Source organism: Gymnogyps californianus, chromosome 8, assembly GCF_018139145.2.
Source record: "Gymnogyps californianus isolate 813 chromosome 8, ASM1813914v2, whole genome shotgun sequence".
Classification (NCBI taxonomy): Eukaryota; Metazoa; Chordata; class Aves; order Accipitriformes; family Cathartidae; genus Gymnogyps; species Gymnogyps californianus.
In genome coordinates this window covers 16,719,776-16,745,610 of record NC_059478.1, presented here as the reverse complement: position 1 = coordinate 16,745,610, position 25,835 = coordinate 16,719,776, and the positions used below count along the sequence as shown (strand labels likewise).

At 40.8% G+C, this 25,835-nt stretch overlaps 1 protein-coding gene across 2 annotated transcripts; it reads right to left on the bottom strand.

Moving 5' to 3' along the window:
• Positions 1 to 261: 261 nt before the first annotated feature.
• CNN3 (calponin 3) lies at positions 262 to 25,461 on the bottom strand. Of its 2 annotated transcripts, XM_050900762.1 has the most exons (7): positions 25,335 to 25,459; positions 5,567 to 5,688; positions 5,050 to 5,116; positions 3,509 to 3,646; positions 2,878 to 2,994; positions 1,989 to 2,135; positions 262 to 1,372 (listed from the first exon to the last, which is right to left on the bottom strand). In XM_050900762.1, the coding sequence occupies exons 1-7, from the start codon at positions 25,389 to 25,391 to the stop codon at positions 1,025 to 1,027; spliced, it is 996 nt and encodes a 331-aa protein (XP_050756719.1). In that variant the 5' UTR covers positions 25,392 to 25,459; the 3' UTR covers positions 262 to 1,024. The 2 variants fall into 2 exon arrangements, with proteins under 2 accessions (XP_050756719.1, XP_050756720.1); XM_050900763.1 differs by lacking the exon at positions 3,509 to 3,646 and having other exon boundaries at positions 25,335 to 25,461.
• Between the last annotated feature and the right edge of the window lie 374 nt (positions 25,462 to 25,835).

Genomic DNA, 25,835 nt, shown 5'->3' with positions numbered 1-25,835 from the left:
CTCACAGTCGTGTAGAGGGGAAGTGAACTCTGCTGTAAAGGAGCTACATTCCTTTCCTGTTAAGTCACTGTCACTCACTCCCAGGAGACTTTTACAAGGCTGTTAGATTAAATCCCATGGAAAAGAAAGAACGCGAACTGCAACAGCCAGCAGTGCTACATTACCCTTAACACAGGCAAAGGTGATGCTGATTTGGGAATAATTTTGTGGCATCTAATCTTTAGGAATGGTAGCATAACAAATGAGACCGGATCTTCCACATACCTTTAAGAAAAAATATTTATTTATAAAAATACACTGGGATCAGTTTGAGAAGTGTGGCAATAAATACAGTTCAAGGAAGAAAAAGCATTTCTACATGGATATATTATGGCACAATAAAAGGCAAATGCACCATCAGTCATGGGACTTCTGTTGGCTCAAGACTTTGTACAAGCTCCCTTTTTAGTAAGACAACTATTTCTAAGTTTGGTCAGTGTTGATAATGGAATGAATACACAATCACAAATGCACACTTATGTCTAATGCAGGACTTACCATTAGCAAACAATACCTTAGAAACATAGTAATGATATTTAAATCACTAGTGTGATGTCTTCGATTTAATTGGCAAAGACCACATTTAACTTTAAGCATTAAATTCTTTTATCTCATCTGGAAAACAGAAAAGCTGTAAATATGTAAAATGAAGGCTTAATGTGGTATGTAAATACCTGCTTAAGTAGAGATTGTGAAAATGCATAGCTCCTTATTGGACAACCTGGCTGTACAAGAGCACTCCCCCTTTCACAGTATTCCTTTTACTTCATATGCAGTTATTGTTTATGCTGTAGACTACAACTGTTACAGCACTAAAGGCAACTAGACAGGGAAAGGGCAGAGAAAGGAAAAAGGAATGTATGTAAGGCAATATTTCTTTAGGTACATTAAGCATAGTGTGTAGGAAAGAGGTAACAATTCCACAAGGCTAGTTTCGTTCTTACTGAATAAAATAATGGACTAATACTGAACTTTCGATGCAAAGCTAATAATCAATGCCCTGGTCACTGTACTGACCATGGTAATCTCTTTGATAGTCATCTTGGTACTCTCCGTGATAGTCATCTGGGTATTCTGCCTGATAATCGCTATCGCTGATTTCTGACCCATTAGTTCCTGTTCCTTGGCTGCCGTTATGAATGACAGGTTCTGTTGGTGCAGCACAGTACTTGGGGTCGTACACTTGTCGTCCAAGCCCATACACACTCATTCCCTTCTGTGAAGCTACTTTGTTGGTACCCATTTGTAATGAAATAGTTGAGTTATCGACAGGTTGCAATATGTGCTTCTGATCGTAGATGTCTCTCCTGGTACCCGGTGCCAGCATACCAGCCTAATAAAACAGGATTGTAGAGGTTCAGTAAGAAGGTCAAGAGCTGTGATTACTAGATTTATGATTACAACTAGTACACCTTACTGGAAGTGGTAGAAAATAGGATTAAAGTATAACAAAACATAGCACAGCAGCATGTGTTCACTAGTAGGTAAGTCACAGAAGAAAGTCCTTGCAGGAAGGTCCAGTTTATTTTCCTCTTTGGAAAGAATATAGTAAGTGTTTGGACTGAGGTAGCGCCCAGGAAGCAATTTCTTTTTTGCCTCTGTCTAGTTAGTACTTGAAATGAAGTTACTCTTTTCTTCTGGTATAACACAGCCAGCCGGAAATTCTAGAAGCACCAGGTCATTTTAAGCCTTAAGATATTCAGCACAGAGCACACTGGTTAGTGATAAGAAATTCAAGTTCTTCAATTACTGCATAAAAGCACAGCTGAACTGTACCCTCCCACTGCTGCCAGTTGGACTCTGCTACTGCATGTGACTCTCAGACTCTCCGATCTGTCGTGGTTTAACCCCAGCCAGCAGCTAAGCACCACCCAGCCGCTTCCCCCACCGGGCTCTCCCAGGTTGAGAGCTGTATCTGCTCTACACGTGTCACACGCAGTCCTGCTTACCTGACTGGCTCCTTTGTTAGTGCCCATCTGTAGGCTAATTGTCGTCTGGTCAAATGGCTTATCAGTTTGCATTTTTGGATCGTAGAGGTGTCTTCTAGTTCCATACGCAGTCATGCCTGCCTGACTGGCACACTTGTTGGTGCCCATCTTTATTGGGGGAAGGAAGAGGTGGACAGAAAAAGGGATTTTTATTTGTACAGCAAGCCCAGTCTAAGGAAACAAATATGATTTGTAACTGTGATGGCTGATGGACAAAGTCGTTACAGCACATGCTCTCCTCATGTAGCTTGACCACTACCTGTAATAAATTACCCTTTCTCCATACTGAGCTTCAAAAGGAAAAATAAAGGCAACTGTCATCCTAAGGCATTTCAGTGACTGGCATTTGTCCAACTGCATTGCAGTGAGAATGGATGTATGCATCAAAATGTAATAATTAACTTTTACCTTGGACAGTAACAATTCAATTACACTGCCACAACTTCTCTACCACAGGAATGTTAAGATTTTATGCCAGTTATTTTGGTTTTTATGACTATTAAGGAAAGTGGAGAGAAAAAAGCTTCTACCATATAAGGAGCTTTCACTATCCCAACTCCTACTTTAAAACTGCTTTACAGGACAGAGATGACACTGCTAATGTTAGCTGTTCCTTTCCTCCTTATCACTCTTATTGCAGATTTAAAACAAACAGAAAAACCTTCCAGGCAGTCACTTGAGCTTATAAAGTCAATCAACTGCTTACAGGAATTAAAACCTCATACCTCCTTCCATGATAAGAATATATTGTAATTCTGCAGCTGTTTTTGCATAAACAATATATCAGTTAAAGCAAGAAAGTTGTTCTCAAATATAACAGATTAATTGCAAACTTGAATTGCCTACTTACCTGCAGGCCAATTACACTTTGACCAGCTTTTAGTTTTCCTGCATCAAAACTTCGTGCTTGTTTCTCTGCATATTTGACACCAATATCAATTGTAGTATGAAAGCCTTTAGTTTTTGCCTATTTAGGGAGAGGGAAAATAGAGTATTCAATGTTTAAAGTATATTTTCTGCTACTGGAAAACTGGCTTTATGGCCCTGACTCTGGGCTCTCAAGTGATGCCACAAGCAGGTTTATCTCTTATGAGAAACTCTGTGTCAGGGGTGAGAGAAGGTAACAGTTCCCCATGCCATTTGAAGGTGGCACTCCAAAGCTACCCAAGTATCTTGTCAGAAGGATATTCTGCGGGGATTCGCGTTTTCCTGTGAGCCTCCCCGGTTCTGTGTATGCACATGCAGCTCCAGAGCAAGGCCATCTGCAGTCAAGAATCCTAACTCGGAACTCCAAGAGTTCCCTGGAGGCATGCAGTAGGACACAGCCCTCTGAAGTGCAACCTCTGCAGTGTCTCAGACTCACAGTAGTATCTATCCCCTCCTGACAGGCTGTATGCTGTTTTCCGTATTTACATGAGTGGAAAGGGTGCATCTGGACTGGCATGTGGATTTGTGCCAATTCCAGGGGTACAAATACTTACCAGACCTGCTAGCGCCACTAGAGTAGTCTGTACTTGAGTCATATTTCCATTTTCAAAAAGATCATTTGCTTCAAAAATATCATGTGGCTTCATGCCGTAGACTTGGATGGCTTTGATAAAATTCCCAATGTTCTCCAGCTGAACAGAAACAAAAAAGCCAGTTTTCTACTCAGTGTTTCAATTCAGAAACTAAGTAATTTTAAAGCTTTCTGGTGTTGGTTGGTTTGTTTGTTTTGCTTGGTTTACACAAGTTCTTTGCCTTGTGCAAACTGGACAAAACAGTTGGCATGGTTAAGAGTGACTGGTGGGAAGTCTGAGATTATTTTTCATTAGTTGTAATACTGACTTCAGAAATCAATCTAAGGGTTTATCTAGCCTGGCATCTCTCCATCAGTGAGTATCATATACTTTGTTAGAGGGGGCTTTGATGACAAAACTGCCCCAACCGTGTCCCTTCCAAGAGAAATCCTAATCTAAAACCTGCTTCAAACTGGAAAATTCAACATAATGTCCATGCTATTTGACTTCAGCAATTGATAATTTTGAGTAAAATAAAAGCATAACTATGTGGATAGTAAGAACATTTAACTTGGTTTGAAGGTATTATCTTGCTCACCTCCTGGGACAAATTCAACTAAGCTTTTGGGGTTTATTAGCACTTTTTAGCACTGTGAACTGTAGAAATTGGAAAGCAATCTGGAGTATAAGGAGTAAGGACTGAATCTCATCTTTCCTTCTGAAGTCTTAAGAGGTATTAAAACTTTTTAAAAAAATAAAAATCCTCCACCGTATTTAGAAGTGTTCAATGCCAATAAAACCAAGAGGCTGACACAGCAGTATTAAGCTAGACCCAGTAACAGTAAAGGCAGTCAACTCTAACCAGTAACCCTTCCAATGCTTGTTCTAAATGCATGTTGCCTGTGACAGTCCCTTGTGGGGGGGGAAGTGCTAGATAGAGCACTCCTAAGAAATCAAATCTGGACATATTGAAATAAAATACATACTGTAGTTTGCACCATATTGTTTTCTGAGTTCTGTTACACAACCGTTTCTTCTGAGACTGTTCAGGTCCTTTCCCTCCCCATCCTCTCCAGCTGCTTTCTCAGGAGGACACTTCATAGAGTGATGTCCAGGTACAGGCAAGCTGTTGACCTAACACCTTGCAGGACTGCCTGGATGGAAAACTCCAGTTGTGATTTAATAAAAAAGTTAACAGCTTTTTTATAACTTGGAAAAAGGCCTTGCTATAGGGCTCTATGTTCTTCTTCCATCTGCAATTTCACCTAACAGCTAATGCACTACTATTAAATATGTATACTCAACTGCCATTTACAAGCCATCACAGCTATACTTGCTTTCTGTTAAATGCTGTTCATGTATGCAGTATCCTCAACTGTTGTGTATGTATCGTATACAAAACTTGGTGCTATTAAGATTTAAGGTGTACCATATTCACAGCAAATTTGTTAATACAGAACAAAAGAACTGTTTGGGGGTTGGAGGGGTTAGAGGTGTAGTTTTGGGGTTTTTTTTTGTTTTACCTGGTGCCAATTTAGTTTTGATTGATTAATTTTCTTCACTGATCCTGGCTGCAGCTTATTTATAAGCCTGGGGAGGTGAAAAAAAGGGAAATGCTTAAACAATAAATCTCATCCTTATACCATCTGTGCAGGCATTATATAATATTTTCACTCATGCTTTATTAGTTGCATTAGTTTCATCAAAATGGTTAATTTTTTGGTTTATACAGAGTGCCTAGCTCAGATCTCAGGTCTAACAAGTCTAACAGACGATAAGAATTTTTTTGTGGCATTTGATTATTATAGAAAAGAGCTTCACCATTAAATTTAGAAATACTTAGAAATCTTTGCTGAAATATAAAGGAGATTTAAGTTTTCATTCTTTTCCACAGTTTCACAGAAGCTGTCTCCCACCCTACTGTCAGCTATCTTTGACTATTATTGTTGATGTGTTTGAAGGGGAATCTTCAGAAAGTCCCTCCTTAGTTCCTCAAAAGTGGAAAACTGCTAAAAATAAGGTTACTTAATAAATGCTTACTCGCATAAGATTATGCCATCTTTTAATCCCAGTTGAAAGTTTGCACCAATGCTCAGCCCTGTAACCTCTTCTATCCAGTTACGCAGATCTTCTTCTATCTGGGGGTCATATTTCAGGGCAATCTGTAACACAAGCAGTTATAAAGTTACTTCACGAGAGAAAACTGCAACTCTTTCCCCCCCCAAATCCATTTCAAAGAGTATGCTATAGCATTTATCCAGTAATTTTGTTGCTGGATTTTCAACTGTATTTTAAATGTTGTTTTACATTTACATTACATTACAGAGTACAGATGTAAGTCTCTTATCCCTTTTACTGTAATGTTTATGGCTTTACTAAACGTTTATTTGCAAATAGCGCTTTGAAGCACTTCGCAGTTCTTCCTACTGTAAGAACTGCTGGAGCCTGTGAATAGTCTTTTGACAGCGGCAGAGGAATGATGACTTTTTCAAAAAATATTCTGCCCAAGTTGGTCTTCAGCAGGAAGTAAAAAAGTGAAATAGTGTGTTATGAACACAAGAATTCTGACTTGCCATGCCGTCAGTATTACTGCTCAGATGTAAATTTCTACATGGGAACTTTTATATAATAGATTTGAAGTTATTCAGCCAAAGATTATGTTGGGTTTGCTTTTTTAGCTAGACTATGATTAATGGAGATGACCTAGTAAGTTTTCCCCTTGTTGCTACAACATTAAGAGTTATCTTGCTGGGGATTCTGGGGGTTGTGTGTGTGGCTTTTTTAAACTTAAGCTTTAGTATGCCTGCTATTTCTCTCTTCTTTGGCCTTGCTGGAAGACTCGGATGGAATAAACTGTGATCTCATGTCTTAATTGCAAAGAGAGAAAACCTGCAATGGTCTTTGAAGTTAAAGGCATCAAACGGAGGCCCAGAGTTGTTAGCAAGGCGACTTAAAAACTCCTTTTCCAGATGTTCAGACTTCACTACTCAGTGTGTCAGTTTACGCTTCAGCCACTAGAAATCAATCCATGTGAATGGAATGCTTAAAACCGGTAAACTTCAACAATGCTAGCAGCTAATGGGGTCCATGCTCCACACTCCGCCCTTCGTTCCCCTCCCTGCAGACACTGAAAAGCAGCTCAAACTTCCTTCAGCCTAAACCTGTTACTTTTGCAATACTTTTCAATATTGGCTAGTTGGAGAAGAGGGATTATATCATTGAAAGCATTGCTACTTTTTCTGCAAACAAAACAAGTTATCTGAGCTCAAGATTTTATGGCATAACTAACCTCCACTAGTGCAGAGGTTGGCAACACTTTTCCACCTTCATTAGAAGTTGTCCCGTATGGGTCAGTGAGCAAGATGGGGAATGAGGGAGCTGCCATGAGATACCTGACAGGCAAGCACAGCATATACTTGCTGTATTTCTAACTAATGGAAAATCAGCTCAGCTACCATCAGCTGCTTACAAATTCCTAACAAGAAACTCATGTAAAGCCATTCACATTCAGATCAAAATGTAAATTTCAGACTTTTTACATATAGGCTTAGACTTCAGCCCAGAAAGGCCAGATATTAGCAGCTATTTAGGCTGCAGGATATTATAATTCCAACCTATCTGAATTACTTGGATAAAGGCAATTGCTACACTTTGGCTAGCATTAGTAATCCCCAACTCCAAACTGACCAAACTAAAAATTACAGTATTCTGTTCTCTACTTTTCTTCTAAGGGGAATGGAAAATTCCTGTATCTCTGGCTTTACTTCAAAAACTTGTCTGAGTAATACTATTTTCCTTAGACTATTTGTAATAGTGGTGCTATGGTGCCTTAGTTACAGATCAGGATAATGGACTAACCCATTCCCTTATTCAGACCTTGATTAAGGTGTAAAATTTTGTGCAATATTCTGCACAAGATGGCAAGTACCTCACTGCTTAGACCAAAGCTGGTCTAAAATAATCAAGATACCCCTTTTCTCATAGAAGAAAAAAGGAAGAAAGCTCAGGTAATACTGCCTACTGTGAGGAAAATGTCATGACTTTTTTTTTAATCACACTTTTTGGATATTAGATAGCTAAGATGAGAAGCAGACTAGAACAGCTAGCTGAAGTTCACAGCTTCCTGGAGGAAGCTGCTGCATTTTTGTCTCTTGGGTGACAGATAGTCCTCTTGCACCTTCCTTAACTTTAGCACCAGAAGCAGCACAACCCCATTCTTCATCTATAGTGATGGTAATAATAGTAAAGGGTGGGTAGCTCCTTTTTTGAGGGGCTACCAGAAAGGCTAATGTCTTGAAAATGGCGTATGAGGAAGTTGGTTATCATCTTTCTCCTTCCTAACCTGGTGATTTAGCTTACAAGCTACTTTTCATGGCTGTTTTTATTTCCTATGGAAACAAGGCTTACATGATCACAGCCTTAATTTGTCTCCCCAGTAACGTCTGGCAGAACTCAACTAGCTTGTTCAAACTTATAGAAGAGCAGCAGTCTTGGACATAACTGAGTCAGTTACTATTTTGTGTGAAAGTAAGTATCTGTGAAAAGGAGAAAGATCCCAAAACATCCCCAAAGACTGAAACACAGCATCATACTCTTACACATTAGAGAACCTACAGAGATCTTACAGAAGTGATCTCACCCACAAAATCTTAAGTTACGTGTACAGACAAGACATACGTAGGTAATATATTTCTGTACACCAGTTCAAAAGAAGAAACAGGATTTGTAGAAAGGCCAGAACTTGGTGCGTTCTGATACACCAGTTAGAAGACAGCAGACAATATGGGCTGGTCATTTGCAGGCTGACAGTTCATACTACACTAAAATCGCCATTCTAACATGCATCTGGGTACAGAGAGGGGTTTAAGCTAATCTCTTCCACAATTCTTTAGTTAGTTAGAAATGTAATGAACATTATGCTTTCTGAAAATTCAGGCAGTTTCTGTTTCAGTGTAGCTTAAAGACAATGCTAAGTCATAGTTTAGCCATCCTGCAGTTAGAATTGTCTGGAATACAACTGGAATTGTCTTTCTACAACTTATTTTTCTACAACTTCATTTATTTTTAAGCACTGGTAATCACTTTTTTTTTTTTTAAAGAGGAAACTAAGTCCATGATCATGCCACCAAGAGACACATTTTAAAGATCTATCTCCTCCCTCCCCATATTAAAAAAAAAAAAAAAAAAAAAAAAGTAAATATGGAAGCCAGTAAGACTTAGAACCCTAAAGACGTCTGCAAGTGTGGCTATTTTAATCTTTCTCGGCAAGCATATAAAGGAAAAAAATGGCAAAAATTTTCCTCGTTTAATACTAAGTGCATTCCATATGTGAGATTGCAACTGAGCTGAGTATTAAATTGCTGCGCCCATTGCTTGGGGAACTTAGAAGTAATCAGATGGAATTTCATCACTTCTCCTGAAAAATATTTACTCTATGTTGGAGTACTTTACCATGTGTTCAAATCTTGAGTATTTCAAGAGGTTTTAAACTGTCTTGGGGTATCACTACAGTGCTTATCTAGAGATAAGAAATAAAAAATGCTTATACACGTGAGGAAACTTGTCTTATTGCCAGTAAAAGCATTACTGTTAAATCTGCTAGTTCTCGGAACTGTCTTCACTACTGTACAGTTTGACTTAAATATGGTAAAGTTTTTTTTCTGATTTTTGAACTGGTGGGAAACTAGGTTACAAAAAGTGAAGAGCGGTGATAGTTTCTTTGAAAATTATACTCAATCTACCTGAAAAGCCAGAGACATGGAAACTTTAGGATCTGGTTTTAAACATGTGACAAGAAGGGGTTAAACAGGGAGAGTGACAGGTCAGGTACTACCAGACGAGGCATTATGCTTACTCTGAATTCTTAGCTCTTTTACTCCCGATGGCACAACCAGAAGTTATGTAACACTAAGTTAGTGAATACTTCATATTTTCCACATGTCTATCAGAGTTGTTCCAGTTTTCCTTTGATTGCTATCTACAAGGGGAAGCTGGAAGCTTTGATATAAATGAAAAACTTTTATGGCTTTTTCCATTACTACTAATCAACATGCCAACATTTGATTCTTTTTCAGTACTCAACTTTCATGGAAGATACTTAAATCTTACAAGTCTACAGCAAAAGAAAACATGTCTACTAAAGATGAAAGCAGTAGCTAAGCAGCTTCCCTCAAAGTATACATCATCAGTGCCATGAAAAAAAGCTACGGTTTCAGAACACTGTAGAAAAGATTCAATTGTAGCAATGGATATAAAGATTTTATAAAAGTTTAAAACCAGCTAGCAGGAAGCCAACTTAATTTCTTTACTTTGTTCTGACAAATCTTGAAAGATACGAAGTTGTAAATGCTACTCTTTTTGTTGATGCTTCAGAGATACAGATTTAACAGTTAGAAATATCTTTGAAAGGAAACTAAAGTTTATACAAGTGGTCAAAATTATAGGTGATCTAAGGCTGTGGGAGGAAAAGAGAAGGTGTTAGTTGCCTATTACAAGCTGATATACATACATTTATGCCAATGTATGCCTCAGGGCTAGAATCCTCGGGTTAAACTTGATTCTCGCATCTTGTTCTGTTCAAGTAGGACTTTCCCATTTGGGACCTCTTACAGTGTAAAAACCCTCCCTCCATCTGTAGTACCAGAACAGCACTCATCACTGTTTTTATCAAGTGTATGGATTCCTGGAAACAAATGAAGTTATGTTGGCCAGCTTTAATGATCTGTCTGTGTCCCTTGAAGTTACTCAATGTGCCTGTAGCATGTTAAGTCTGAGTGATGATGTTAACCAGTATTTCACACCATAAATGATATCATATGGACTTTCAATTGTCCTTTTATACTAATCTTTTCCAAATTACACAGTACACACTGTACACTAAGGGCTACATATATGCCAAATCTCCAGTTTAAGAGTTCAGCTGTCTATATTGCTGCTACTCTGGAAAAATACTGTAACAATATCTCAAGTAAGAGTTTAAGCACACTGCATAGCTTTTTACAAGTCACTGGGACTAACAAACAGAAAACTTAGTAAGTAAAAAGCAGGTATAAAAGATAAAACTTTCAAAGTGACACACCGTGTCATAACAGCTCGCACTTCTTAGTTCTGATGAAACTTTTGACAAAAGCTTTAGGCTTTATGCCCCCACAGCAGGGGTCAAGTGTTTAATGTGCAGCACGCTAAATTTAAAGTGCTAGTAAGAATTTGAAGAAACTGCTCTCTGGTCAAAAGTTTTAACAACAAAAGCATGTGCTTGTCAAAGTGAGTGAACAACTCTATCATAGGAACTGTGTTGTCAACAAAACCTAAGATTTATATACATATAAAAGTGCAGCAAAATAGGTTGTATGTTACTGTTTTCCAAGGTAAATAAAGTACAGGGCCATATACAGCAAGAGAAATAGCCAGGACTTTACCCCAACATAGTATATGAAGAGGTTACACGCATACTTTTTCACGAAAGTAAACAGAAAAAAAAATAAAGCCCTAAGTTTTAGATGTCAATATTCTTCATAGGGAGAAATTTGCCATGACCTATATCCTTGCTTAAAGCGACACAAGTTTTACTAGTTTTTCAGTCAAAAAAAGATCAGGTAGAGAAAGCTTACTGCATTTCTAGTAAGTATGGGAGCATATTCATCTCATACTTAATTTAATCCACGTCTAGCCAGGTGTTTTAATATTAATTTTACTTTTAAACATTTAGGTCATAAACTACTGAAAGCAAATAAAGCTAACTAAGGGAAAACTCCAGCTTTTAAGACCTAAAGTTGTACAGTTTAAATTTTAAGCAGCAATTTGTTCCTATATCAACTTTTCAATTTGTATTAACTCGGAACTGAGTGAAACAATTTTTATGGTTTCAGCGGTGCCTACAAACATCCTTTGCATTGAAATAAGTACTACCCTCAGGAGCGATTTGTCTTGCAGAGGCCAAAGATACCAATGCTGATACTTCTTTATCGTTTGCTTGGCACTAGTTTGCAATGAGATCTTTCTCCTCCCCTTTTTAAGGCTTTATGATGGCATGGGGAAAGATGAAAGCATAATATCTCCTGGTATCAAGGCAGAAGCTGTTGGAAGCCCTTACTCCTCAGAAGTGGGAGTGAGGCAGACTACACAGCCAGTCCCAAATTATTCTCCAGAATTCCAGCTACTGGCACCTGAGCTGCCCCATTCTGTTCATAACCTGCTGTTCCAGAACACAGTTCTGAATCTCACATCTAAAATTCACACGGCAAAAAGTCTGGGACAAAAATGTGTTAAGAGCTTACTGGTTATGTGAATGACCAAGAAAAAGGCACAGAACAGTGAGCATTCTTCTCATAAGCAGGAAAAAAGGTTTTTTAGATTTATTTTTTTTTTTTAATTATACAACTGAGTTAAAACTTCCTGGTTAAAATTCTATGGTCTAAATAGATTACTGTACGTATCTAATCTTCAGCTTCAGAGGTGAGGGAGAGTGACAAAGACATAATTAGTATTTTTCTGCAGAACTGTTCTAGTTGTCTGCCAACAGAGTGGTTATTTATTCATAGAATAAATAAATAGCATACCCTTTAAGTTGAGACAGAGAACCTAAGACAGTGGGAAAATACAAGGTTTTGATTTTTACTGAAAGTGGGTGAGAAGAGGGAGTGACAGGGTACCAAGGTTACTGTCAAGTGGAGTTTCTTGCCATTTGAGCTACCAACCCAACGACCTTTCATCACAAGGACAAATTAAAGTTCCCTGTTAATTTCATGTATGTTGACCAGGCCTGCATGCAAAGGCAAATGTCAGAGGCAGCATATTTGTGCACGAGAAACCCAAAGGTAAAGGGAATGTAAAAATCCAGACAAAAACCAAACGGGAAAGTACTTAAAAAAACCTGAAAGCCACCATTAAGTATGTCCTGGAATTTGAACATGGGGGTTTTTTTCTGTCATTATGGACTGTTGTACAGAAAGGCAGAGAACACACTGTGTTAATGCTAATATTGAAAGTTCTCCCTATATCCCACTACGCTACTTAGCACAAAAATTTTACAGCTGTATCCATTTTGCTTAATATTCAACAGTATTTTTTTGTTATGTGTAGCATAATTGATAACTTGCCAACATCTCGCTGTTTTCTCTGTAAATCAAAATTTAGGCTACAATCTTTAAAGGAGGGATGGATGAGCATTAATGCAAAATTCCTGGCACTCTTCCCATAGGCACCAGTTTAAACTCTGAAGTAAGAACAAGCTATGCCTCAAAGTTTCCAAGTCATCTTACAAGTAAGATGCCTGTAGTCATGCATGGCGTTTGTTGCCAGATCAGCAGGCTGGAAGAACTAAGTGTTCTACTCCCTGGCTGTCCAGTATGATTTTGTGACAGCTTGCAAACTATTCAAGAAGCAAACGCTACCATCTCTTCCCTCAGAGTGCACTAACAACTCGGATGTACACCTGCCCTTGGACTGAATACTGGTTCCTCCTCATTCTCTGCAGCTGTACTACTGCAACGCTCTCGCCCATTCAAATCTGTTCTCACAGTTTTTCTCACATTTCTTGTTCTTATCGTTTCTTGTCATAGACACAGTTTTCTGCCTTATAACTCCAATTCTCTTCAGTCATCAGCTTCCACTTTCAACTGTAGCACCTTCTGGTCCTGCCACCAAACATTATACTTCTTGATATCGAGTCCCTTTGCACTGTATCTTTAGTCTGTATATTGCTGAACAGCTTAAATTTCTTTGCAGAACATGGTTTCAGTAATATTCACTACCTATTATTTGAAATCGTTGCTGTTGTCATTTGAAAAAGCACTGGGATATGAAGTTTCTTCTCAGCTAAGACAGTGTTGATCCATCCCGATGCACAAAAGCCTGTTATTCCCTGAGGAGAACAGATTCTCCTTGCTTGGAAACCCACCCCCAGTATGACTGGCTTGAGCTCTGACAGGACACAGCAAATCTGGGCAGGCTCCGACATCACTAGCAGCGATGATGTCTTCTGAAACAACGTGCTGAGCGCTGCGCTGAAAATACTGGTAACCCGCTGTACTGACATACTTCAGCGATACCTAGTAGCTCTTGTTTTGGGGCGGGGGGGAATATAATGTAACAGAACAATTGGGTGCATAAACAGCAAAAACCCAAAAAATCTGAAAACAATCTAGTTTTCCTAGTAGTAACCCAGGAAGTGTCTCCCGAGACAACTTCTACTGTAACTCTGGTGGAACGGTAGTTCTCACAGGCTAGATGGAGCCTGCGAACAGAAACAGTAACATCAACAATCATTGTATCTTTGAGAGTACTTTTCTAATCTATTGCTACTACAGCAATCCAGGAAATTGTATGTTCTTTCAAGTTTACTTATTTTTCTCCCCAACAGAACAGCTTTTAAAATGTGACATTACAAGCAAACTGTATTGTGACTCTGTAGCCCTTCCCCAAGGCCCAACTGTGTTGACAAGTCTTCCAACTTCACCTTCCAAATAAGACCACAAAAATCTGATTATTTTAGCCTCAGTCTCTCTCCCCACCTCTTCTCTTCAAACCCTCCTCACTTACCAAAACCAGAAGAATTATGTTTTACAGCAGCAAGCGGTGAATTAGTAACTCAAACATACCTCTCAAAAAAGTTCGCTAAAGAGAACTGAAGTCTGTCGATGCAAGCTTTGCTAAATGTTACTCAAAATGCATGTTCCCTCTGCCTCTCCAGCAAAGGCACAGTCCATGCTGCATTTTCTGAGCGCTTTTTTCAAAGGTAAACCTCAAGACTCTGCTGCTTTCACACCTCTTTTGCCCCCACCCTATAAGCTCAGACACTTGACTGCTCACTGCCACTTCCCAGGCATATGCCTGACTGAAAAAATGAACCAGATGACATGGCAGGTCCCAAGGTAACGCACATTTCCCACCTAATAGGGCTCGGTGTTTCCCACCGACTGCTCTGATCCTATTTGGTCGCCTGTCAGCCTGCTCCAATTTAATTCCATGAACTCACATTTGCTGAACAGGCTAATTGAGGTGCCTGTGATAAGTACTCACAAGGAAAATACAGATTTCTCTCATTCTTACCACCACTTCATCCTTGCACAAAATGATTCAATCTGTGGTTTTTGTAATTTAGGTGAAAGACGTGATTTCTTGAGAAGTTCCTTAGCTTCTACTAGATAGCAAAGTCTGCCTACATTTATCTTTCATACAGGTAGTAGATAAAAATCTCTGAATTCACACATAGCATGTTTTTCTGGTTGAGGTAGTTTTCCCCGTATAGTTTTCTTAGCAGAAGCACAAGAAATGCAGATTTCACACCCTAAGCTTTCGAAGATCTTGCCTATCAGCTGCTTCATGCTATTGTTTTGCTTTACCACCACCAAAAAAATTGGAAGAATTAATTCAGCACAAAGAATGAAACATCATAGTCTGCTTCTGCTTCTCCCTGCCCTCCACCTTACCCTCTTCCTTCCTGGGTATATCTCTGACCAGTTAAAGTTCAGTAGGTGATGCACAATGTTGATTATATTCCAGGAAACATCTGAAAATACTTTGGATATGGCCACCCAGGCAAGTTGTGCTTTAACCACATAAAAAAAAGTTATAAGAAGAATATGATCTACAATTAATGTGATTTTTTTTTTAAAAGTGATAACCATAAGCACATTAGAAAACATTTACTTAATTTTGTAATGATATTCATCTTTAAAGGCCTACCATTGAAATTTAGAAGATTACTGAAGAAAGTCTAAGAAAAGTAAGACAGAGTATTTGAAATTACATAGCTCCTATAAGGCAGTTCTATATAAATCATAAAATCTGCATAGCAGACAGCTGGACAGATTTTTTTTTTTAATTTTATGAACTTTTAGCTCAACTTTTATTTAATGAAAATGTAGTTTAAGTTAAGTAAAAATCAAGCCATAAGCCTGCTATACTGAAGTTTATAACGAGTACAAAAGAAAATACTACTGTTAAAGTAGGAAAATCAGTCAAACTCCTAAGTAAGGGGTTCTGATTAAACACCCTGTAGTAACTTCTAAACCAACATTTTTCAGCAATTAAGCACGAGCAGAAAGAACAGTTAGCACTGCCAGGGGTGGGTAGGGGATGCATGTATACGCTGCATCCAAAACTCAGGATACCACAAGGTAAGTTGTAGTCTCATTACGCTGCACGCCTGAATTCACTGTAGGTTTGAAATACACACGCAGCAGTATGTGTGGGCAATGCTGCGTTGCAAATGACATGTAAGAGAGGTCCCAGTCCTCAATTACTTAAGGTTCCATTATTCTTCTGTAGAACAAAATGCTCAGGTGCCCTGACTGAACTCTTTGTTAGTTATGTTTTGTTCCAATTCTTTTCCATCCATTCAAAGACCAGATTTTATCTCTGATGTTTAATGTCACAGCTTGGTTTTTTTTTTTATTAAAACCTGCTAGATTCTTTCAAATAGAAGTACCTTTCCATATCACAAACATTTTCATACTGTCATTTATTAATGATAAAGGATGCTATCAAGACAGAACAAGTAAAAAGACAATAGTCTTTATTTTCTTAGAAAGATACTTGTACTTTTTACTTTTATTGGGGCATGATTAATACAATGATGTCAGCAAGGTAAGAGGACAGCTTCTTACAAAAATAAGCAAAGAACATTTAGTCTTAGAACACTAGATATGTGTCTGAACTACATATGCTTCACTGACTCACTCTATTGACTTTCAGATACAATATATAACGTAACTTTAAATTGATCCCATGTAGTGTTATGAAGTTAACCAAAGCAGTGGCAGCTCAGGCTGGTCAGGCGGTGGGAATCTCAACAGGAGCTGCAGGACAGGTCCTGTTCCAGCGCATCCTTCCACTTGGTGCGTACCGGCCTGAGCTCTGACTTGTGCTCTGTCCATGCTCAGCACAGAAGAGAAATGTTCTGGTGGGGCCCATGTAAGCAGGGAGGTAAGAGCTGGCTTTCACTATGAACATTTGAATATAACCAAATCCTTTCCCAAATGCATGTGTCTGTTATGCCTTATCTTTTGCTGGGAAGGCTTCTAGCATTTAGTCAATTGATTAGGGACAACAGAAAAATACTTTTCAATTAAATTACTCTTATTCAAGCAAAACCAGGAATACTAAGATAATGCTCTCTGTCTATAAATTAGAGGCTGTAGCAGTGGAAATATCAACAGGAAAGCAATGTAACAGGAGAGCTTTCTTAGCAGGAAAGCAAAGTAAGGTTTTTATAGTAGTAATGTCCGGTTTTACTCTGGGAAGAGCCATGGTCCAAACATGCAAAGCAGGGTAGGAAGATTTGTTTAGAATCCATCTATAATTCAGCCAACTAGGACTTGCAGTAGATCAGATCCCACCTTCATGAAAGCATTTCAGAACAGCAAGGAAGTGCAAAAATATTTAGTTTTTGCCCAAATCTAGGAAAAGACTTGGTGTTCAAGTCCTGCAGGGTGTATGCACAAGCCACGTACAGTTTCACTTCACTATACCTCTTAAGGTTACTCTGTAACCAAAAGGATTCTGCCTAAAGTCCTCAAGAAAAATGCTGTTTAGATCCCAGAAGACCAGGCCAAGACTTGGAAGGGAAGCAGCAAAGGCATTAAACAGTTAAAGCCCAGTTTCCAGGAGCGAGTGAAGATCAGTGACCAGAGCAAGTTCAGACTCCCAAGGCGTAAAGCACGCTTGGCCCAGACGCTGGGACTGGGTAAGGCAGTTTGGTGAGAGTCCAAACAGGGCACTAGACCGTAGCTGTGGCAGCAGCGCTTCGTGCCTCGCTGTAATGGTCTTCTCTTACTGCCAGCTCCTCCAGTGTGACTAATGCCTTCGAGTCTTTGTAATTTATACATCCAGAACTGTATCTGCTTCGGTTAAGAGACGGTTTTATATAAGCAACAAGAAGTTTAATTATGTCTCCCCTCCTAATATCTACTAAACTCTGCACTGGTTTGAGGGGAAAAAAAGGGGGGGGGGGCAGGCAGCGAAGGGTTTGATGAAGGGGTTTTTGTTTGTTTTTTTAAAAGAAAAAAAACCCCAAGCATAGAACCACCCACCTGAAGAAAGTGAAAACTGTTTTTGAGAAAAACACTGTAATTCAATCCCACTAAATAGAAACAACAACATAAGTTACTCTGAGGCATTACTGCAAACCCAAAAATATTTACCCAAAAGAGAGCATTTGCTGCTGAATATAGCTATACAAGTTAACAGTTGTTTAGAATCAGATACTTACAAAAAGCATTTTTAAGCAAGAGTTCCTCTTTAAAAAAAAAAAAAAATTCACATGATGTCACTTAGAAAAAATCTGTTTCAAATTGCCCTACGTGTCCTGGCCTCAAGCCCATTTTTACTGAAGGCCTTTCCTGTACAGTTCCATAGGGGATGGGAATCTCTACAAAGTTTGCCTTAAAAGGATGTGTCAGATGCACAGTGTATATGGTGTTACGTAGCTACAGAAGCTAACAATTCTGAGTACAAAGAGGTTTCTATCCTTTATTCTCCAAGGCAAATTATAAACTATTCTGAGGCATGAAAAAGCCTCCAAATTAACGTTCTTACAAAAAAAGCCAAGGTGAGAAAAAAAATCACTGACGTGCCATTATCCCAAAACAATGCATGCATGCATCCATCTTTTAAGGGTATTGACTCAGCAACAGAAATATAATAAGTATTTTTCTCTAAATTTTAAGCTAAGTCTAACTCCAAAACCACACAAAAAGCACATTCATTTGTACATTTTAAACAAGCAAGCGTTACTGTAATGCAAATTAAACTTTTTATTTTCTGAGACTACTAATCCCATTTAATAGTCATGACTCTGTCAAACTCTATTTGCTTTCTTCAGAGGTGTTCTGGCCATAGAAGGTATGCTGTGAGCTTGCACGTAAGGGATGCAAGACTTGATACTTATCCCACACCCTTAAACATTAACCTCAGCAAGTTTTATGTTTTTGTATCACCAGTACAAGTTTTACTAAAAGTTTATTAATCCACCAGAAACAAGGTCACTATAATACATTTTATAAATTCACAGAAAGTGCTTTAAATTTGAAAGTGCAGACACAGTGTGCTTCCTAAGGTTAAACATAACAAAAGTTTACAGCAAACATCCTCATCCTTAATCTACTTAGGCACCATGCTTTGCTGGCAGCAGTGCTGGCAGTTTCTATCTGTGCTGTCCTCATGTACGCACAGGAGCTGACTGGTCTAGTGCTCCACCTCTGCTTTGATGTTCCTGAGGCAGCAGTAGCTAATCCTGGCTACGCCATGCCATTCATCACCTTCCTCCTAGAAAAAATTGTGTAAGCCAAGAGACAGAACTGGAAATTACATCCCTCACACAGGGCTTAACACGGGGCAGCGATACATGTCTCGCAGTTCAAGAACGGCTGTGCACTGTTCCAAGTCACAATTTTGAGACACATGAGGACTCCAAAAGACAACTGTCAACTTGGCAATGACATGTCAAGGTTTACTGGGGATTTAAACCATTGAGGAAAAATAAATTAACTCCTGTGTCAGTGGTTCACAGCAACAACTGCCAGATGTCACTAAGGTAGCCACTTTCACAGGTTTGTTTCATCTCACCTACTCGGGGGCTACTGACCAGTGAAACTGGATATAGGGTATGTCTACCTAGTGGGGTTGTGCAAGGGCTCCTGAAGGCAAGTCTCCTTGTTCGTGGGCTTGGGCAAGTGTGCAGAATGGGCAATGCTTGGCTGACAAACATAGGAGGCTTTAAGTAGATGGCAGGGGTGCTAACGTCCAAGTTGCTGGCAAGGGAAGTGTTTCCACGGCAAATTACTTGCTTCTGTTTATCATAAAAAGAGATGTATCGTAGGCATGAACTGTCAACTCAATGCCACATAGGTTTCATCACCATCGGTTTGTACTTGTTAGTAGGTCTACTTATTACTGCTGTAGTATTAATACTTCTACTGAAGTAGCCACAGAATTGGAAACCTATACCTGATACATGCTCAAGAGAGCAGACCTGTCCTGAGATAGTAACAGTGAAAGAGGAAAATGGATTAGACACATTGAGATAGACAGAGCAGACACACTGAGGTAGGCAGTAAAGAATGAAGATGAATGGAGACACTGCAGTTAAGATTCTTCACTGCTGGAATACCTTCCTCCTTTAAAAAAAAAAATCTAACCAAAACATGTAGCTATTGATTAGGGCTACTGCATTAATACCACTTCTCAATCAATATAAGAACTCTTCACACATGGGATCTTACACTAGGAGAATACAAATTAATAGGTTAGTACAGCTTAATAAAGCTAGTGTTTCACTGGGTTTCTTTAAAAAAAATCCTCTGCAAAATTTCCAGCAAAAGGCTAAACTCATGTTTCAGCAATTGAGGTGGCAAACACGTTCTCAGAAGCCTAAGAGGCTTCTGCCCAGAAAAGGAACACCCCATGATTTGGAAGTTGAGGGAAGAAAGCAGTAGGATCATTTTCTAGGAAGTGTTGTTGAACCCAAGTTACTGAAATTTAATATTGTCAGTCAAGGTAAAACTAAGCATCAGAAAGAAGTAACCAGCAGGGATATTGTAAATAAGTTGGAGAATTCTCATCATTTGGTTGCTGATACATTAAAAAAAGCTTCTTAAGACCGACAAAATGCAAGTTTTCATTGTTTATATCACTAATGTGTTTTAAGTGATACATGTAGTTATTGTGCCAAACATTGATTGCCTGTAAGTTTAGCTATGGAATTATTCCACTGTCATACTTATGTTTTGTGGACAGTTTTGCTGTCGACTCAGTTATCAAAACTGTACCATTAAGTACTATTCTCTTATGTTGAATGCATTCTGTGCATCTAGTTGACAGATTTCTTGACTAAACCTATAGCAGAACTTTTCACTCAGCATTTCATTCATCTCTGCTTATTACAAATATAAAGGAGGTTTGGGAACAGCTATTAAAAAAATAGGATGCTTAAAGATTAACACACAGAGATATTTCTGGAAGACAATAAATATAAAAGACAAAGTTATGAAGTTCATTTGAACTGCAGATCTGTTACTAAAGCCTGGATCCAGCTGGAAAAAATTTCACAGTTCTTCGGAAAAAATACAGAAATTAGACACAAAGAGAAAAGTTCCAGTGCTATGCACATTGAAACTGATATTTAGCTACTAAATGTTAACTTTAAGAGCTATGATCAACTATCAGAAACCATTAATTAATTGGAGCAAACTGAAGTTCAATGCTTGATCTTGTAAAATCCTTCTGCTCTTTCCTCTGAAATTCCCTTTGTAAAATCTCAGTGTATATATTATAATATTTCTGACAGCACCAAAATATTGGATTTTTAATTTATTCTCCATGCAACAAACTGAAGATTTGTATCATGGAAAAGGTCACGCAGGCTGATTTTATTTTAAACTAAACACCTGAATTTAATTCAAAACTTGTAAATTAAAGATATTACTTCTTTAAAAGCTGTATAGACATCTACGTACAAGAGAACAGGAATGCAGAGATCCTATATTATGTTATTATCACAAAAGATATCCACCTGTGCTCTCCAAGCGTAAGTTTTCATTGCCTTTATCCAATAGTCTCCATTTTTATGACATCATTTCAGACAACATTAATAGAAATACACTTTATCAGCAGCAAACATTCTTACCTAAGGTTCATAAAATTCAGTGAGCAAACCTAAAGGTTTGCTAAAGGAAAATAGTCTACGGGAAGTATGGAAGGGTAAAACAAGTACATAGGAGGAACAGTTACATTTTAAGAAGGAAAAGGGTATTATCACTGTTTTGAAAAGAGGGGTGAGAAAGAGGAAGGAGAAGGCCTAACAGTCCAACTACAGGCAGCCAAAACTTCATCTAGCTATTAAATCACTAATTAAAAAATCTGGAAGTTAATGATTCAAATCTGGTTCCCAGTTAAATATATTCATAAAAGAGTAATTTCTGGACAAAGCAATTAAATCTGTTTATTTGGCCTGTAGCAAGTGAAATACAGTACAAGAATTTTCTCCTCAGCAGTTTCAGGAGAAACACGATAACCATACCTAGGACTAGTTAGCATTATTCACCACAGACTTCAATTCTTTTTCATCAATCCGTATTCGCCCTCGAGAAGGAAAGCAGGAAGTACTACTGCCCTCCTGCACACTTGCAAAATAGGAGATACTTTGTTTACAGGCTTCATTTGTCTAACAGCCTCCAGTTTAAAAAGTTTGTTTCCCTTCCTTTTCCACATCACTAGCGCTTGACCTTTCAGGGTGGCAGCTGCAGGGACAGACTAACTCACCTCAGTTACTCTGCTGTCTTGAAAAAGTTTGGAAAATGGTACTGACGAGTACCAGCTTCCTGACAGAGGGATGGCTTGGAAGGAAGGTCAGAGGCTAGAGTCAAGACATGGGATAGCCAAATGCTATGCAAAGTTTAACTCCCCATACAGACCATATTTCTGCCCGTCCTTCCTTTCACACGGAGATGAAACTGGCAGTGTATCAAACATAAGAGCAGGGAGAAGATAAATGCCTGCCCGATACAAATACCATTTCCATGGGAAGGGTGGAGTCACTAGAAGCACCTGAATGAACTGGAACCTCTCCTTCTCCTGCCCAGTGCTCCTGTTTGCTCCACACCTTACACAGCAAGACAATGGAGCAAAATCTTCTGCTAATTTCTTACCTACCTCAGTTGTAAATCAGAGACAAATATAACATTAGTTTGTAGCTTTATCTAATTGCATCATCATCTCACGCTATGCTAACCTCATGTACTGCAGAAACTCACCCATTGCTTAAGAAGAAAATTATTTATTGCCTGCAGAAGAAACTATCCATTTCAATCACCTTAAAGGGCTCCTCACTGAATATTTGTTTTGGATCAAATATCTTCTGTGATCTCAAGTAAACAGGGAATCAGCTTCAAAGGGATTACACTAGTTTGACTACCTACACATTTCTCATGCAGACAAGTTTCCTTACAGCTGGGAACCAGTACACAAATTCCATCCTTTCTTTGTAGGAATGAGGAAAAGAGATCCATAACAGAGACCAGACACCTTATCGGTGTGAACTAAGGTAAGGAGCAAAACAAGAAAAGGGTGGAGCATCAAAAGGACCAAAAAAAAAAAAAAAGGAAGGAAAAAAGCCCTAAACACCAAACTAAACAAAGATTTTAAGCTTAGAGACGGAATCTTGAACATCAATTAAACAAAATTCTTATAAAGCATCAGGACATGTTATATTCATCTATTCAAGTACCACAGCAAACAAAAGGTCTCTCTGAACACTAATACAATGCCAAATGAGAAAATAAAGAATGAAAACCAAAACCAAGAGACTTTTCTGTCCAGCACAGCTAGGCCCTCAGGCAGCATAGCTATCAACACGCCTGTTTTGTGCAGAAAAACACTGCTTCAGGATTAGCACTGAAAATTTCAAACAAGGGTATCTAACATTCACCATCGTTCAAGCAGGGAGGTACCACAGCTACTTACAAACATTACACCAACACCACATTAAAAAAAAACCATAACACAATAGTTTGCACGAAGGTCAGTGTTTTAGAACACATGATTAAGATCAGTACCAAAAAATGATCCACCAAGAGTTGGAAACTAGATGTTGTTCTTCAAATCTTTATACGACAGAAGGATCTGGAAAAAGGAATTTCTGATCTTTACAGAGACATTATTCTCTGATCCTCTAGAATTATACAGAGAAACAGAAACATATTTACTGCACAGACCCATGCAAGATACTAGATAGGAGGTACACAATATCTGTCTATAACATAATCGCTTTGAAATTTGATCTTTTACAGTAAGAGCAACATTCTCAAAGTTCAAAGCTATATCTTTTGCTGGAGTTTTTGTTGTTGGTTGTTTTTTTTTGTTTGCTTGTTTTTTTTAAAGGTGAGTTCATCTGTCTTTGGCGCATTTGAATAATTTTTTATGGCACTGCTGCATTGACATTTCCAAGGACTGCAGCAGAAGCCTGCACACAAGTAAACTGCAGCTGCCACAGAACATCCATCCCTCTGCAATATTTGCATTGAAGAAAGCAGAGAAAGTGAGTGAAATAACAGACACTCAGCAAGACAAAGTAGAAGGCCCTTCGCACAAAGGCATGAAACACGCCAGTTTCAAACCCTCTGCTAATGTACGGGCTTGGAACAGTTCTTCTCAGGAGGCCCTAAGGAAGCTGATGACAATAAGAAACTGAAAGAAAGAACAAAGAACTTCTTCCCATCTTGTCCCCATAAAGGGATCCCTGTTAAGCCTACATGATTCTGTCATTATTTTTTAAAGTAGAAGAGCATTTACTTTCTTCCTAATTCACATGCAATAATACACAACATATGTTTTATTGTCTTTTTTAAAGATTGTAACGGTGTAGATAAATCACTAAGTTTAGACATTGGAAGCAATTGCTCTGGAAGACATTTGGTTACATGATGTCATCAAACTTTGCAGCAGAACCCCACAACCATTCTGAGACAGCCAATAAAGAAAAAAAAGAAGTATATTTTGTAAAGTTTCCAACATATTAACTTGGACTTCCTGCACAAATTACAATGTTTAAAGTGAACTACTTTTCTCCCTCCTCCCCTTTCTACTCAGCCACAAGTAAAACAGGATTTAGGGATGTGCTGAAGCCTGAAACCAGACATGTGTGTGAAATAACCAGTTATTAAATACCACGTTTAGAATTTAAGCCTGCGAATAAAGACACAGAGCACCAACTTATCCCTAGGTGTTTACCGGTGTAACTTTTATTGCAAAGGTTTTTCCTCTTACCAGGTAACTGTTTGCTGCAGGGTAGCAGTCTGTGTAACAGGACGCTAACGTAAGCACCTTTTGTTCCACAGAAGATGAGAAAAATCAAAGACAAGTCAGAGCAACTCAGTAAAACAACGCACAAAAGGCGCACGCCTCTCCGGCAGCAAAGGCTCGGCTACTGTCAGCGGTGACTTTTTTTGCCCTTTTAAACCAAAGCGGCGGGTGCTGTGACAAGCCCCTGTCGCAGCAGCAGCCGCTGGGTGCCCTCCCTGCCGGAGGCGCTCTCAGCAGTGAGGTGAGCTCCGGAAAGGCCCCGCCAGCGCCGGGCCGGGGACCCCCGAGCGCCCGCTCCCCCCGAGGCGCGGGGCCGGGCGCCCCCGCGCGCCTTTGTGTGCCCCGCCGGGCGGGGCGGGGCGGGGCCGCGCCGGGCAGACAATGCGCGGTCTGTGCGGGGCCCACGCCGATTGGCCGCGCGCCGCCCGTGCCCATGATGTCATGCGCCTGGAATGCACCGCGCGGGGGGCCGGGACGCGCCGCGCGTCTCATCTGCTCTGCTCCGCTCCGCTCGGCGCGGGCCGGCTGCGCCCTGCCCCGGCGGGGCCGGCACTGCCCTCCGCTCCCCTCCGCCGGCCGCGGCACGGGCTTGGCACGGCTGCGGGCCCCAGCGCCGTGCCCCGCCCGGTCCCGGCGAGAGGAGAGGGGACGGCGCCCGCGGGGGCGAGCGGGACGTCCCGTGCCAGGGCTGCCGGCGCGGGCAGGTGCAGCCCGGCGGCAGCACGGGGCGCGGCGCCAATTGCGGCGCCGCACACGGGTCCGCCCGGCGCTGACAACTCGCCAGCCCCCGCCGCGGCAGCAAGTTTCCCGAGCGGTGCCACGGAGGACAGCGCTGTCCCGGGGCCGGCGGTGGGAGCATCCTTCCCGCGCCGCCACCGCGCGGGGCGGGCGGGGACCCCCGCCGGGAGCCGGAGGCAGCGAAGCCCCGCGTCGCGTCGCGTCCCGTCCCGCCCCCGCCGGCCCGGTGCAGACAAAGCCCGGTCGAGCTCCGCGCCGCCGCCGCCCGTACCTTGTTCTTGACCTCGGCGGAGAGCCCGTAGGAGGGCCCCTTGTTGAAGTGGGTCATGTCGGCGGTCTCCCCGCTGCCTGGGGGCGCTGGTCGCAGGCGCTGGCGGCTCCGGGCTGAGGCGAAAGTCCGCCCGCGGCCGCGGAAAGTTCTAGTCCCTCCCTTACGGCCCGGCCCCGCCGCCCTCCCCGCGGCCGTTGGAGCCGCCCGCGCGCCAATCGGGGCGCGGGGCTGAGGCAGCCCCTCCCGGCCCGCCTGGGGAGGGGGCGCGCGGCCGCGCGGCCGCGGGGGAGGGGCGTCCGCCCCGCCTGGCCCCGCCCCTGCCCGTCCCGCCCGCCGCCGGGTGCCGCCCGGGGGCTCCGGGGCGGGGAGCGGAGCGGAGCGGGGGAACGTCAGCGGGAAAGAATCCGCTGCCACCGAGGGCCGCCGCGGGGAAGCGCCGCCGGGAGCTGCCGCGGAATGCGCCGCCGCCGCCGCCGCCGCGGACTCCTACCGCGTGCGGCG